The sequence below is a fragment of the Lolium rigidum genome, unplaced genomic scaffold, assembly GCF_022539505.1.
Source record: "Lolium rigidum isolate FL_2022 unplaced genomic scaffold, APGP_CSIRO_Lrig_0.1 contig_38835_1, whole genome shotgun sequence".
NCBI classification, from domain to species: Eukaryota; Viridiplantae; Streptophyta; class Magnoliopsida; order Poales; family Poaceae; genus Lolium; species Lolium rigidum.
Window position 1 is genome coordinate 7,528 of NW_025900432.1, and position 16,381 is coordinate 23,908.

The window sequence follows — 16,381 nt, forward strand, 5'->3', positions numbered from 1 at the left end:
CGCCATGTGGTTTGGCCACCTCGTGGCCCCACTTCGTATGCTCTTCGGTCTTCCGGAAGGTTCGTGGCGAAATAGGCCCCTGGGTCTTCGTTTCGTCCAATTCCGAGAATATTTCGTTACTAGGATTTCCGAAACCAAAAACAGCAGAAAATGAGAACCGGCACTTCGGCATCTTGTTAATAGGTTAGTTCCATAAAATGCACGAATATGACATAAAGTGTGCATAAAACATGTAGGTATCATCAATAATATGGCATAGAACATAAGAAACTATCGATACGTCGGAGACGTATCATTCACCTCCGAGGGAGTTCCCCCCTATACATCCAGAATCTGCCTAAGTGTAGGAACCCCCTGTCCGAGAAGCCGGACACACCTTGGGGGGTATCCTTGGATATAAAACCATCTCAAATCACTTTTGTGCATGCCATGTGGACACACACAAGTTTTCCAGCGATTCCGACGCTCCGGTGGTCTGTATCTTGGAAAACCCTAGGGCGGGGACCCCACAGATCTACCCCTATAGCTTTCTCCGTGCGAGGGTTTACCAGTGGACTTTTTTATTTGTTTTGCTTTGTTTAGGACATATGTACATGGAAACCATAGGTTGGGCATACTTTACCATAAAATAGGCTCCGTTTGAGCCATGGCGGGGGTTTCCACATACAAATCCTGGATTTTACCAAGTGCTAGCCCATTATGCGGAAATCGTCAACGCCGGGTACATCCAAGGTTACCCAAACCTTACATCACACATGTACATATATGTTAGGGGCAGATGCAAGTTTTCCAACAATTCTGACGCTCCGGTGATCTGTATCTTGGGAAACACTAGGGCGGGACCCCGCAGATCTACCCCTAGGGTTAGGGTTAGGGTTATAGTTAGGGTTAGCAATGTATGTGGAAACCCTAGGGTTAGGGTTAGGGTTAGAGTTAGGGTTAGAGTTAGGGAAACCCTAGGGCTAGGGCTAGGGTTAGGGTTAGGGAAACCGTAGGGCGGGGACCCCGCGGATCGTCACCCGTGGAACCTACATATGCCATCTACGAATTCTTAAAAAATAGAACTATTTTTTACATAATTCATACTAGTAAATAAATAATAGAAACATAATACAAAGTAATATGAGAGAGAGAAAAAAGAAAAAAAAATTATATGCCGAGGGTGGCCGTCGGCATAGGGGGAGCCATGCCCTATGCCGAGGGTAGCCCTCGGCGTCTGTGTGACGCCGTGAGCGGGCAGTGACGGCGCGGGTGCGAGGGCAGGCGATGCCGGTGCTACGCCGAGGGCCAGGTTGACGCCGACGGCTGCCCTCGGCGTAGCCACCTCTACGCCGACGGTAAGTCTACGCCGACGGCCAGCCTTCCGAGCTGCCCCGGCGATGCCGTACGCCGACGGCCCAGATAAAAAGCCCTCGGCGTAGATTCTGGCCGTCGGCGTATGGCTCCATTCGTGTAGTGATACATAGTCCAAGAAACACTCTTTTCTGAGTGGCGATTTCCATTAGATGACGGATGTATAGGAATATAATACTGATACGAGGCCTTCATTCATTACATTACATTACATTACAGGGCATGTGACGTTGCTGCTGCAGTCGCTGATCATTCTCTGCTAGCTTTGCTGATCGGCCTGATCCGGGTGGAAATTAAGGTGAGCTCGATCAGTACTGGCCGGGCCAGAGGAAGGCGCCCATGGCGAAGTGCCTCTTGTCGTGGACGTCGCCGGCGATGGGGAGGCCGTACTCCCCAAGCAAGCAGTCGATGCGCCACTCGGGCATGGCCTCGTAGTCCGCCTTCTTGTACCGCGGGTAATGCAGCGGCATCCGGAAGCTGCAGCTGAATGCCCCGCGCTCCGGCTTCTGCTGCTGATGCTGGCCTCTGACGGCCACCGTGCTGCCGTTGGACTTGGACATGCTTGCGCTCACGGCAAGGCCCAAGGATCCCATGTGTTTCGCTTCTGCTTCTGAATGCTCTGTAACTTACACGCAACTCGTGATGTGACTTGTGACTTGCGTTTGAGGAGGCTTCAAGGGTATTTATAGTTGTCGCCAAATTCATAAGCTCTAGAGATTTCCTGGCGCTACCACTTAATTGAGCATGTCCCAAAAACAAAGCATTCATCCTCGCAATAATACCACTGAAAGAAGTGAGGATTTTCTTACCAGGGAGCCCTAACTTGAGCCAACCACATTCTCTGCCGAAACAATAAAGAAGTGTCACAACAAGAAATTCCGAAAACATTTTGCTCCGCCCTCACCGTGAGGCAGCTAGCGCTATCAACCTGGGCGTTCATCCCCTCGTTCGCCCCGGTGTCGTTGACTCGTTGTCAAAGTCAAACGAGCACACGAGAGACCCTACATTATTCCACATGATTGATCAAGGACGTGGCTACGCAAAGCAACACTTGCAGATTGCATGATTAGGAGAATAGGAGGTAACACTTAATCGATTAGCAACCTCAGACCTCTTGCAGGCAATGCTAGCTGCATGAAGGTGTTTCAAGGATCTTGGGACAGTGATTGATGGATGGATGTATAGGTTTACCTGGGTGGGAAGAAACTGTGTTTCAACTTGATCCAAGAAGTTCTTTTCCACCCTCAATTGTTGGGACGTAATTTGGCAATTGGAAAGGAAAGTGTGGATCAAATATGGTCACTAGCTAGTTAATCTCCTGTTAATGTCTAATGACTAAAATAATGTGTCAGATTATAGGGTGATCATCGCTAGGGGGACGTGGATTAGAATGTTCTCAAACGTGAGTTTTGGTAGAGATCCGGTACTTGTACGTGCATTGACGCATCTCTATTCCTCTGCTGCGGTACAGAACGTGTCGATGCCCGCAAGCAGAGGGCTGTCATGGGCAATGGCTTAAAATGATGCCATTGATTCAAGTTTCATTATTTTATTTTACCAGGAAACCGAAGATTCAAGCTGACTGCAAAGAATTGTCTTCTGGAAACGATAATGTGGAAATGAAAGAAATGGACATCTTTTTAATTGAAAATGTGAGATTCGCGTATGTTTTTAATTGATGACCATCATATGGTTTTGACCGTCTGGAGAATTTTAGTCATACAAAATCATCATGAAGAGCGTTTTTGAATCATAAAATTAGGGTTGACATGTTCTTATAGAATGCACTCCTATGCAACCAACTATATATGAATCTCAGCATGAGCTCAAAACTTGTTATATTTATTTTGTTTCTCTCTTTATGTTTTCTCTTATTGCTCAAATTCTTGTGTTTATTGTTTGCGTGTCTTACAAAACAATAGTCTGCGTAATTTTTCAAGATTCTGTAGGCATCTCGATGTTACTTTTCGTTCTACTATATTTTCTAAATATTGTTCTCCTTAAGAGCCCTAATTGGATATAGCATAGTTGTTCTCTCGTTGACTAGTCTTTCTAATCCCAGTTACTCCCGCCGGATTTGCACAGGTTATCTTTTCAACTCTAGCACGGTCTTCAAAACACACTTATTTCACTGATTATAATTGTACTACAAAATTAATAGTAATTAAGTCCTGATATTACTATATCCTCAAGATACTTCCCAAAACAAATTTATACATGGGATTTTCAAGTAATTACATTAAAAGATATTGATGGTTGAAGATTTGACTCTACACGTGTATCCAAAAATTACAAATAAACCTAAGGCCTTCAACTTTGCCCCTGGGTTCATTTTAGTCCATAAAAATCAAATGGTTAATTGACACATTTAACCTAATTTTTGTGTGTACCTTGGTACAAACTGGGCACATCAGGGCACCCTATACGGTGTCATGTTGGCCTAAACTCCCGACTTTAAAAAATCTCTTTAATCAGGACATTCGTGTTCTTCGATACAATACTGGTTGTGAGATGGGTGGTGGCGGTCACACATGAGCAAAATTTTCGATGCACAGCAATGCAGCAATTCTTGGGAGAATTAGGCATGGTTTTTACTAGATGATGATTATTCAATACTTTTTGGTCAATACTTGATTGCATATTACGATGGATATGGTTTCTTATAGACTTTTCTAATAATTAGCATTAATCACTTGTGATGGCGCTACAAAGAATTTATAAAAATGCGATTGTCTAAAAAAATTGCAGTGAACTTTTATTGATATGATCAAAATGTTGTCATTGAGCTACTTCAACGAAGGTGCAATGCTCACAACAGAATACAAGTGCCCATGTGCTCCTTATGGCAGTGTTGAACTGCATGAAAGCATCCATTCCATAGTTGTTGCACCTAAGGGCCTAAAATGTGAACGTAATAGTGTTCATACTTAAGCGTGAGAATAGAGATGGAACATTATCGTAACTCACTAAGAAGCCATCACAAGTACCTGAATCTAAGCAAGGAGTAGACTCCAAGTCATTGGTAGGTTCATGCATACAAATATTGCACCTAGTTGAAACTGATTTTGCAATGCCATTGAAGAACACAAATATCTTAGGACTTGGAAGCATTGGGATTTCTATATGAAGAACATCTGAACGAGGATGCGGATATGGGATTTTCTTCATGATTTCATCATCGAACTCGCATACCTGATCAGACCGTTCCTCCCTCGAGTTCACAATTATGGGGAACCCCGAAGGTCGGGGCTAGACAAACTCAGATATCAGAGCTGGCATAAGCCTAACCTAGATCTCTAGGGCCTACAGGGTGAGAATCGGTAACACAACAATGACTCTACGACTAAAAGCAAATATATTACAACTCTTAGCAAAGTTCAGATCCAAATTTATTACACGCAGAGGTCACTGACCACAATTCAACAAGCAACGGAAAGCAAATTATGTTATCGAGATAACAAGACTGCAAAGGTCCTAAGAGGCAATAACATAAGGCGACGTCCCAGCCCATAAGTCTCAGGCTACCGCATGAGGAACTCCGAACTACTCGTCGACGTCGAGGTAGAAACCACCATCAGTTGGAAGGACTTCGTCTGAAACAAAGCATGCAAGACTAAGTACAGGGACTCAGCAAGACTTAGTATAACCTGTTAGCAAAGCGGGTATGCGAGGCTTTATTTGGAGCTTATTTTGCATAAAGCCAGATTTCCTTTGTAAACATGAGGGAGCAGAAGTTCATCTATTCGGACCATTTTCAAAAGGGGTAAGAGAGCGATATCAACTCTAGCTCTAACATCATCATGTTGAATCCACCGAATCTTCATCATCACCTGAACCTATTACCTAGGATCACCCCCTCGACACCCTAAGAAGGGATCCTTATACACACATTGATATCAAGTTTTACGATTAGGTTCAAGTTGTCTATGATCACAGAATCCATCACCAAGTCTTTTGTAACCGTAGACACGGCTTTTCGAAAAGATTTACCCTGCAGGGGTATACAACTTTAGCCACACGCGTCGATCGACTCTTAGTGCCACTAGTATAACACACTTCCTTGGTGTGCTGGCAGAGGGTCGACCAAAACCTTTCCCTTATTCCGCCTATTCCCATGAATCAAACTAACTGGGGAACTCCGTCATCGTAGGTAGCCATTCTCCGAGGCGGTCCCAGTCATTATGCGCAGGGGATCCAGTTCAATGCCTCCAGCATCCTTCACCCTAGGCACGCCCTATATGATGAACTTTGAAAACTTTTCCTCATTTTCCCCATGCGTATGGAAAATGGAACTCGCAAACTAATTGACTCATGGGTAAGCTAGGTAAGTACGGGCCAAGGGGTTCTCATGGGCCCCGTGTGGTTGTACGCTCAGTCTTGGTTCCGAAGGCGAGAACTCAGGTCCTAGTATCGGCGAGAACGAGTCAAATCACCACATACCCATGTGGCGGCCCATCCAAGCCTTTAAACATGTTTATTAACATCACTGATCTTACCACGTCATCCTGCCAAACTAGGTTCATTCGTAGCTCTGATTCATCAACCGGATGGATCAGACTTCAATAGTTAAGCATGGCTAAGCTTAACACATATACGGCTCTAGCGATGCGAACAAGCTCGATCAGACCTAGTTTTGCTTGGAGCGGTGGATCAGGAATTCTGGGCTACAAGGATGGATTATGCACACATAGGATATCTACAACTGCCGATAAAACATATTTGAAACGGATGCAATATGTAAGAACCAGAAGTAAAACATTTCGAAACCATATATGAACCAGGTTAGGGCTTGCCTTGTCCCTCGTTGGTCGGGTGCTGCTCTTCGGTGGCGTTGATCTCAGGCTCGCGTTCGGTCCCTATCGTGAAGAACCAAACACCGGAAAGGAATAGCACGATCAAGACATGGTACAATGCAACACACATACAATATGATGATATGTCATATTAAAGGGGTTCGGTTAAACCCTAGGTGCATCGACGGAAAAAGAGGGGTTTCGGCGTCGACTTCGGCACATGAGAGCGGTCGATTTAGGGTTTCTACTAGGGCTCATAATTAATTGGTTCAAGCATGTATGAAACATGAATAAACAGCTAGGATTTATTTTTCTGATCATTTTGATATATAATTTTATATTTTTCTGAATTAATATGAATTAATTATGAATTTCTGAAGTTTAATTCATTTTAAATCAATTTCTGAAAATTCTACAAAAAAATATTAAAAGTTTAATAACTTGGACCCACATGTCATAAATTTATTCTTTTCTAAACATTTACTAAATTATTAAAATTCTGACAAGTGGACCCACCTTTCAATTTATTTTCTAATTATAGAAATGCAGAAACGAATTACAGAAAAAACAAAAAATAGAAAAGCTAAATATGGCATCATGCTGATGTCATGCTAACGTCAGCATGGCCATGAGCTCTCAGAGGAGCTCGGCCGGATTGATATCCGGCGATTGGGCGGGTTGCAGGGGCGCGCGCGAGGGGGGAACGAGGCAGCTCGACACGGCGAACCGTTTGGTGGCGGCGCCGCCCATTATTGGCCGCCGGAGCACGGCCGACGGCGAGGAGCGGCGGAGGCCTGGGCAGGGTGCTTGTCGCGGGCGCAGCCAGAAGCTGCAGCAGCTCACCGCGGTTTCGGTGGAGGGGTCGGCGACAGCCGGGTGGCTTCACCGGCGCCAGAATCGGGCGGAGGCCGGCTAGCAGAGAAGCTAGGGTTAGGGTTTTCTAGGGTGCGGGAGAGCACGGGGAAGGGGAGAAAAAGGGGATTAGGGTCCAGGGCGGCGGCGGCGACTATTTATGGCCGCCGGCGGGCGGCGGGGAGCATCGTGGCCGCCGGTGCCATCAGGTGGCCGGCGTGCTGCCACCACCTGCTTTGGTGCGCGGGGAAGAAGACACCAATTTGCAAAAAAAAAAAACCTGCGGGGTAAGTTGGGCTGGTGGGGGGGTGCGGTTGGGCTGCGGCCAGAGGGGAAAAAAAGAGAGGAAGAAGTGGGCTGAGCCCAGGGAGAGGGAGAAGAGGTTTCTCCTTTTTTTTCTTGTTTTCTTTTTTCCTATTCCAAATTCAAATTTCAAATCTGGTTTTGGATGGAATTTGAGAACTCAAATTTTAGATAATTTTCTAAACACACATGGCTTATTAAAGAACAAAAAAACCATGTTGCTTGTTTTATAAAATCTTGAGAGATTTGAATGGAGAAGAATAAGAGGGAAAACATGCACATTAGGGTTTGATACAAAAATTTGCTCAAATGCAAACTAAATGCATGAAATGCACATGATCACTCAATTATTCATGTTAACAAGGTTGGGATGTTACAACAATTAAATTGAGGTTCCAAACTGATCAAAGTGATTAGCTAGAGATATGTACAAAACATGAGGGGCTTTTCACAAAAAAAGACAGGAATGGAGGACAAGAAGCTTGTCGAGTCAGTGACTGTTTGGTTCCAATCATGAAAAGACTGGTAGAGGAGATCTTCATTTGTACTAACAGGATCCGCCAAGGGAGTTCAAAATTTGTCCGTAGACACGGTTTGTAGTGGAGGATTTGAGAGTGTTTACGTGGACTTCGAGCAAAATTTAGTGTGATAAGTGAATTCCTCTGGTTGATTAGGTTAGCTTGTTGCTCGAAGCAAACTTTCAGCAGAGGATTCCTTCCAGGTTCGGAACCTCCTTTTCAGGAAATATATCAACAAACAAACAGCAAACGAAGTTGTGGAAAATGGTAAAGTGGCGACCGATTGCAAGAGCAATCCAACGCTTGCGTCAGAAATATTGTTGTTAAAAAAAATATTGCACGGCTGAACAAAGTTGGGAACTGCATATCAAAAGTCCCAAACGATCAACGTCGGAGGTACACATAGACATAAATATCATCAGAGCCAAAACATCACTCCCAACAAATAACATATTCTTCAATAGCGTCGTATACAAGGTTTAAAATAGCGCGTTATTTCTCCGCTAATAGCACGCTATAACATATTGGAGGGTCCACGCCAAATTTTTGTAATTTATTTGCTCGTTATGGCGTTATTTGCGAAATAGCATGCTATGTCGCGCTAAAACTTTAAAGCATATTACGTGATTATTCAATATTTTTACGCTATAGCATGGAATTGGGCATGTTTACTAGATGATGATTATTCGATATTTTTTGGTCGATACATGATTGCATGTTACGATCGATATGGTTGCATAGCAACATTTCTTCTCATTAGCATTAATATCACTTGTGATGGCGCTACCAAGGATTTATCAAAATGTGATTGTCTAAGCAAAGTTGCGGTGAACTTTTATTGATACGATCAAAATTTTGTCATTGAGCTACTTCAACGAGGGTGCATTGCTCACAACAGAATATAAGCGCACATGTGCTCGTTATGGCATTGTTGAATTGCATGAAAGCATCCATTATTGCATTGTTGTTACACCTAATGGCATCAAATGTGAATGAAAGTGTTCCTATTTAAGCGTGAGAATAGAGATGGAACATTATCATAGCTCACAAAGAATCCATCGCACGTACCTGAATCCGAGCAAGGAGTAGATTGCAAGTCATTGGTAGGTTCATGCACACGAATATTGCACCTAGTTAGAACTGATTTTGCAATGCCGTTGAAGAACACAAATATCTTAGGACTTGGAAGCATCGGGATTTCTATATAAAGAACAGCTGAACCATGATGCGGATATGGGCTCTTCTTCATGATTTCATCATGAAACTGTCGTACCTGATCAGACCATTCCTCCCTCGAGTTCACAGTTAAATTTAGTTTTCGAGATCTGCAAAGGGATTCGCTAAATATATGTGCAAAACATGAAGGGATTTTCGCAAAAAAGACAGGAATGGGGGGCAAGGAGCTTGTGTAGTCAGTGACTGTTTGGTTCCAAATATCATGAAAAGGATAGTGGAGGAGATCTTCATTTGAACTAAGAGAAACCAGATTTGAGGGCGTTAGAGCATCTCCAGTCGCGTCCCTCAAAAAACGTCCGGCACAAATGATTTGGGGCATGTTTAGGACCGCGCCGGACAAAAAGAGATCAAAAATCTGTACAGAAAAGAGACCCTTTCCAGCCGCGTCCCTCAAACAGCGTCCGGATGCATGCATTTTAATAGAAGGGACCACCCCATGTGGAAAAAGTAGGTGAGAGAAAGTGTGGGGAAAGAGAATGGCATGTGGGGACTAGGGGCTGCATGCATGCATATGGGCTCTCATTTTGTGTCCGGCGTCCCCGGTAGAGACTCTATACATAGAGTCTCTACCGGGGACGCCGGACACAAAATGAGGCGCTATTTAGCTTTAGGGGACGCGACTGGGACGCGATTTTCTCCATTTCTTGTCCGCCGTCCCCCAAACGCCGTTTGGGGGACGCGACTGGAGATGCTCTTAGGTGGACTTTGAGCAAAATTTAGTGTGGTAAGTGAATGTTTCTTTTGGTTAATTATGCTAGTTTTTTGCTAGCAGCAGTGTCAGCGGAGAATTCCTTCCAGGTTCGGAACCTCCTTTTAATCCGTTTGTTCCGTTTGCCAGTCTCAGGAAATATATCAAGAAACCAACTACAAACGAAGTGGTGGTAAATGGTAAAGTGGCAACCAATTGCAAGAGCAATCCAAAGCCTGCAAATGTGCAGACTTTCAGCAGACACATGCAGAAATATTGCACGCCTCAACAAATTACGAACTGCATATCAAAATTCCAGAACTATCAACGTCGCAGGTACACAGGCACGTAAAACACATCAGAAACAACACATTCTTTTTTTTTTTGCGAAAGAGAAACAACATTCTATATATGGCGTCGTATATAATCCAAAAAACACTCCAATTGTCGCCCACGTCGCCGGCGACGGGGAGGCCGTACTCCCGGAGCAGGCAGTCGACGCGCCACCCTGGCATCGCCTCGTAGTCGCCTTCTTGTACCGCGGGTAATGCAGCGGCACAGGGCGGAGCTAGACTAATTCAAGGGTATGCAATGCATACCCAATGTATACGGTAGGCTCTTCTTTACGTGTAGAACTGGACAAAAATCAAAACGAGTAGCCTCCAGCGCCCTCCCGAGTCCTGTCTTTCCAAACTGGGAAAACAAAAATCACTTGGGCGTGGTACTGGTCCTCTTTTTTTTTTGAACAGGGGACAGGGTCCGAAGACCCTAGAAGCTGCATATATTATTCAAGCGGTGGTTACAAAGTACAACAAAGCCCCTACAGGTCAGGGGTATTTTGGATAAGGACTGAACTTTTACAGAAAAACCCTTGGAAAAGATTGGTAAAAAGCAATCGGGTCCTCCTAGCTCTGCACCGCTTTCGACGGAACTCGCCGTCGATTTGCTCCACCACAGTGAGGACACCGGCGCCGGGGACGAACCACTTGGTCCAGCGTCGTGGTAGGAGCGGAAGATCTTCCCGTTGGTCCACTTGGCCTCTGGGAAGTAGAAGCTCGGACTGAGCCGAGCACAAAGCGGCTCACTCTGCCGCAGATAGCTTCGTCTGGCGCGAAGCTTGGCATCTCCAAGAACTGCAGCTTGATAAGAGCGAGAATCAACCCACTCTACATCTATCCCCAGAGCAGGAGGATGAGAACCAGGCCATGGATAACCTTCCATCTCAACGCCATCACCTCGACAACTTTGAAGATGAAAGAAGAACAGGCCCTGTCTCCTCCACTGCTCCAGCCGAACCACCCCCACCACCGGAGGGTAAACACCACTTCTGGAAGGAACAACCACCAAGAAACACCTCTGCCTCTCCTCGCCGCCACGGCCGGCCAGAAGCTTAGATGCTACAGGGTGGAAGGCATCACACCGCTCTTTCTCCTCGCCACCTCGGCCGGCCAGCAAGAGCGGAAGAACACCATACCTGAACTCCAAGAAGCGGCCTGCAGCCACTAATTTATTGAAGGAGACGGTGGCTTCTCCCATCACCACTGCCTCCGGCCATCGGAGCAACAGCAAGAGAAGGAGAATCCCTAGAGCAGTGAAGATCTGGGCGCCGAGATCTTCCGCTCGTCTCCATCTACCGGGCAAAACGCCCAAAACTGGCACAAGGCCAAGAACCCTAGATCTACTATGTACAGAGAACCGGCCTCTCCCCTCACATCTTCGTCGGACGGCGGCGCCGCCGGCCAAGAAGGAGAGGAGCCGGGAACGGGATGGAGACTCTCAAGGAGAGGGATAGAGGAGAGAGAGAAAGGGGGAAAATGGCCCTCTCATTGGTACTGGTCCTCTTGTTGCTCCGATGCACGGCTCCCATGGCTCGCACTAACTGCAACAGTTCGCTCAAAATTACTTCGATGACTCATGTCTGTCTAACACAACAATACTACCCTACCCTCTCTCCAGACTTCTGAATTTCTAACTTTCCCTCGTTGTCACTTGAGACTATAATATAATCCTTAATGTGTTATTAGCTTTGGCATTCGAATTCCACCAACAGTATGAATTGACTCATTGGTTGATCTGGTTAGGACTTAGGTAGGAACACTCACGATCGATCCATGTTCATGCTGAATTTCAAATAGCTAAATTAAAATTTTAGACTTGTTTACGTAGCAGAAATAAAGCGCTGACGGTAGCAACAATAAATTGTAGTTTCATTAACATCATCGTAAACTTTCATGTCTTCTCATGTTGTGCTGTAAAAAAAATGATCTAACTTTCCCATATTTTTTTTTCGAGTACACGCAGGAGATCTGCGTGTTTTGTATTAAGCTCGAGGGGGAAAAGGACAACGTCCAGTACAGAGAGAGAACTTGCGCCAGGCGTCCACAGACGGAGCCGGCTACACCACCCATCCAAGCAGAGGCTACTCCTCCCCCTGGTGTCTACCTAAACCACGACTAGAAAGCCACAGATGCCACTCCTCTCTAATCCGGCGACCAAGCTCGTGCGGGCTAGTCTCGATGTTGTCGAAAATGCAAGCGTTGCGCTCGAGCCATAGGCTCCGGATAACGAGGGAGATGAGGGAGTTCGCCATCTTACGCTGGCCCACGGGCCGCAGCTGGACTACCTCCGGCCACTAGTCGGAGAGAGGGGCAGCCGGGGAGGGGAGCGGGGCGCGCAGCTCGGAGTTGGTGGTTGCCCAAACCACCTTGGCGTAGGGGCAGTCCAAAGAGAGGTGGTCGAGGGTCTCATCGTGAACTCTGCAAAGCGGGCACACCGTGTGCGAGGGGAGCCCACGACGTAGCAGCCGGTCCGCCGTCCAGCACCGCCTGCGAAGCGCCAGCCATGCATGGAACTTGTAGCTCACCGGGGCAAAGGAGTTCCACACGTTGCCCGCCCCCGCCAACGGCACAGTACCTGCCGACATGGCGAGGTAGGCTGACCGAGCGGTGAAGGCGCCGTCGGCCGTCCACTTCCAACGGAAGGAGTCCTGTCCTACACCGGTCGTCACCGCATGGACAGCAGCCCACAGGCGTAGGTACTGCACGATGGCATCGACCGAGAGAGGCCCGGAAATGTCCAGCGCCCACGCATGACCCGCCAACCCATCCTGGACGGAACGAGCACGCCTAACCCGTTGCTTCACCAGAGCAACCACGGCCGGCGCGATAGCTGTGACAGTGAGCCCATTGATCCATGGGTCGTCCCAGAACAAGACTCTAGAGCCGTCACCCATCGTGATGCGAACCGAGGCATTGAACAAGGCTAGGGTGTCCGGCTTCGGGTGAAGAGGGAGCCCGTTCCAAGGCCGGTCCGTTTCCGATTTCTGCAGCCATATCCACTTGGACCGAAGGGCAGTGTTGAGTTGTCGGAGGTTGTGGAACCCCAACCCGCCGAGGTGCTTGGGCTGACAGATGAGGTGCCAGGCCACGCGACACTGTCCACCACGGGCTTCATGGCAGCCGGCCCACAAGAAGCCGCGACGCAGCTTGTCCACCGCTTGGAAGAACCAAGGCTCTAGGTCCAGCGCCATAAGGTGGTAGATAACGGACGCGGTCATGATCGCGTGAACATAGGTGATCCTCCCTTCCCTAGAGAGGAGCTTGGCATTCCAAAGGGCTAGCTTACCAGCCAGCTTATCGAGCACCGACTGCAAGTCCCGCTTATGGAGCCTACCAAGGGAGAGAGGGAGGCCAAGGTATGAGCAGGGGAACTGCATGAGGGGACACGAAAAGGCCGGAGACACCGCCTGAACCGCCACCGGAGAACAACGGATCAGAGCCGCCGCGCTCGTAGCATAGTTGACATGCAACCCGGATGCCGCACCGAAGGTGTGAAGGATCTATCGGATGGCCGAGGGTTCTCCATCCTCCGGCCTGGAGAACACAACGACGTCGTCCGCATAGAGGGACACACGATGCTTGACTCCTAGAGCGGCGAGGTCGGATAGAACGCCAACGCGCTCCGCGGTCTGGAACATCGCTGCCAGGACGTCCATGACAATGACGAAGAGGAGCGGTGACAGGGGGTCCCCCTGCCTGAGCCCGCGGCCATGGAGGAAGGCCTCCCCGGCGCGCCTATTGATGAGCACCCTGCTGGACGACGAATGGAGTAACAACAAGATCCACTTGATCCAGCGTGGGCCGAAACCGCGCTGCTGAAACTGAACGTCGAGATTGATCTTTCCCAGCGGATAACTTGGCTTCTCCGGCGTGATTCCATGGAAACGTGTGTCAGTTGGTTTTAAATTTGCCAAGGATATGTTCATCTTCTTAGTGTATCTGCATACATAAGGTTTAGACTGCTGCCTCCATCTATGAATACTCGAGATACGTCGAATCCTGCGATCACCGCTGGTAAGATAAGTGCTGACTGCCCTGGTCGAGGAACTTGATGCGGGTGATCCGCAATTGTCACTACTAGGAAAAGGCTTATTGCCGGCGCACCAAAATGGGCTATTGCCGGCGCACCAAGAGCCCGCCGGTGCGAACGGGCCGGTGATAATAGCTTATTGCCGGCGCACCAGTCGGTGCGCCGGCGGTATCTCGCGTTATCCCCGGCGCACCTGTCTAGTTCGCCGGCGGTAAGTTATACAAGAAAACAAAAAAAATTCAAATCTAGATCTAGATCTAGATCTAGCTAGTCAACCGTGGTTGTCGTCTATGCGCCAGTGTAGGAGGTGCATGAGGTGCATGAGGATGCTGGAAGCTCCCAAGATTGGCGGGCCGGTGTAGGAGGAGGAGGAGTAGGCCAGAGGAGGAGGAGTAGGCCGGAGGTGGAGGAGCCCGGAGGAGGTGGAGGATGCCGGAGGATGCCGGAGGTGGTGGAGGAGGCCGACGGTGATGGGGGAGGCCGGAGATGTTGGAGGAGGCCGGAGGACGTCGAGGAGGCTGGAGGTGGTGGAGGAGGTCGGAGGACGTCGTGGCCGTCGGTGGAGGAGGAGGATGAGTAGGTCGCCGGAGTAGCTCGCCGCCGCGAAGCTCGGTATAGAGAAGGAGGAGCGAGGAGATGGAGGAGGAGGAGGAGGAGGAGGAGGAGGAGGAGGAAAAGAGAAGGGGAAAGTGAGCACCGCGGGTTGAGTTGTGCCTATATAGCACTCCTTACCGCCGGCGCACCAAGTAGGGTGGTGCGCCGGGGCTATTTTTTTCTTTTTTTCACCCAAATCTTAAATCTGAAAAAAGTCCTGTTTCTGTTTTGAATTTGACGAATCCATTTTTTCAACAAACGGCCGTAGGCCGTTGAATTCGAATAGGAAATTTCGAGTAGATCGATTTTGATATAAAAAAGTTTTTCATCGGAGGTCGTATGCAACCAGAAATCCCGTTTTACCGAAAGATGATGCCATTTTGCATAATACATCGAAATTCAAATTTTCAAATTTTCCCTAAAACTAGATCACATATTACATGGGCATTTCAAAGGATTTTATTTTTTGAATTTTCTATCATTTTCTATTATTTTTTCGAAAACGAAAAGGCGATTCCGGGGGGTGGAGAGAAAAATCTAGGCAACTTACCCCGGCGCACCTCTATGGTGGTGCGCTGGTGGTAAATTGTCTACCACCGGCGCACCACCATAAAGGTGCGCCGGGGGTAAGGTGCCCAGAATTTTTGGGGGCGGCCGGATCTCTTCGAATTTTATCCCCGGCGCACTAATTTTTTTTGTGCGCCGGCGAGTATAGGTCCATCGCCGGCGCGGCGGAAAAGGGGTGCGCCGGCAACACTTTCCACCGGCGCACGTGCAAGGTGGTGCGCCGGCACATATTGCCTCCACCTATAGGCTTTTTCCTAGTAGTGTGTGAAGCCAATGTCCTGTCCCGACCAATTTAGGTACTCAATCGTTGGTGGAGGCATCTTCTCTGCCATGAACACTTGACGTGAGATTACTTTCTGAGCCCTGTTAGACGGCCTAGCTTTCTGAATCATCGAGACCGCGCCGTTGGAGTTAGGATCGACATATGGAGGTGGGTGTGGTGTTGCCGCTATTCTGAGTTGGTGCCGATTTTCGTCCGTAATTGCGGGAGGAGGTGGAAGGTGGATCTCACTCCTTGGCCCCTGGGGTTTCTTTGCGTTGCATGAGCGTTGGCTTGCCCTGCAAACCTCAACATTGCTTGAAAATTTCGACAGTCCTTCTGCAGATGTCCTGACTGTCTCTTCCCGTTCTTTGTCAAGATAAACGTATGGTCTCGGGAGACACGTATGGTCTCTGGAACCTTGGTCCACTATTTTGTCTATTGTTGCGGGAATCATCTCTGTTGTCGCCTCGCTGCTCGCTACTCCTTTGATAATCATCTCGACTGTTTCCCCCAGTATTTCCTCGGAAACCAGCCGATATTTGGCCAGGAGCGTCATAACTCGAAAACTGCCGAGAGAATCGTCGTCTATTTTGGAAATTTCGACTGCGGTCCTCCTCTGGTGACCTATGTCGTTTATTGTGAACAGCATCTTCTCCGTCTGCCCATCTGTTTGCTATCTCCATTAATGATGATACTGTCCTTGGGTTTTTTCTCCCCAAGTCTTCGACAAAATCTCCTCGTCGAATTCCTGCCACGAACGCATCTATTGCCCTCTCGTCGGATATGTTCTATGCCGAGTTTTTAATGATGTTCCACCTCTGGATGTACTTTCTCATTGATTCATCAT

General features: G+C 47.8%; 1 protein-coding gene across 1 annotated transcript; it reads right to left on the reverse strand.

The window, feature by feature from the left end:
* Nucleotides 1–1,587: 1,587 nt before the first annotated feature.
* Nucleotides 1,588–1,972, reverse strand: LOC124681287. The gene has a single exon (XM_047216219.1). The coding sequence runs from the start codon at nucleotides 1,944–1,946 to the stop codon at nucleotides 1,662–1,664; it is 285 nt and encodes a 94-aa protein (XP_047072175.1). The 5' UTR covers nucleotides 1,947–1,972; the 3' UTR covers nucleotides 1,588–1,661.
* Between the last annotated feature and the right edge of the window lie 14,409 nt (nucleotides 1,973–16,381).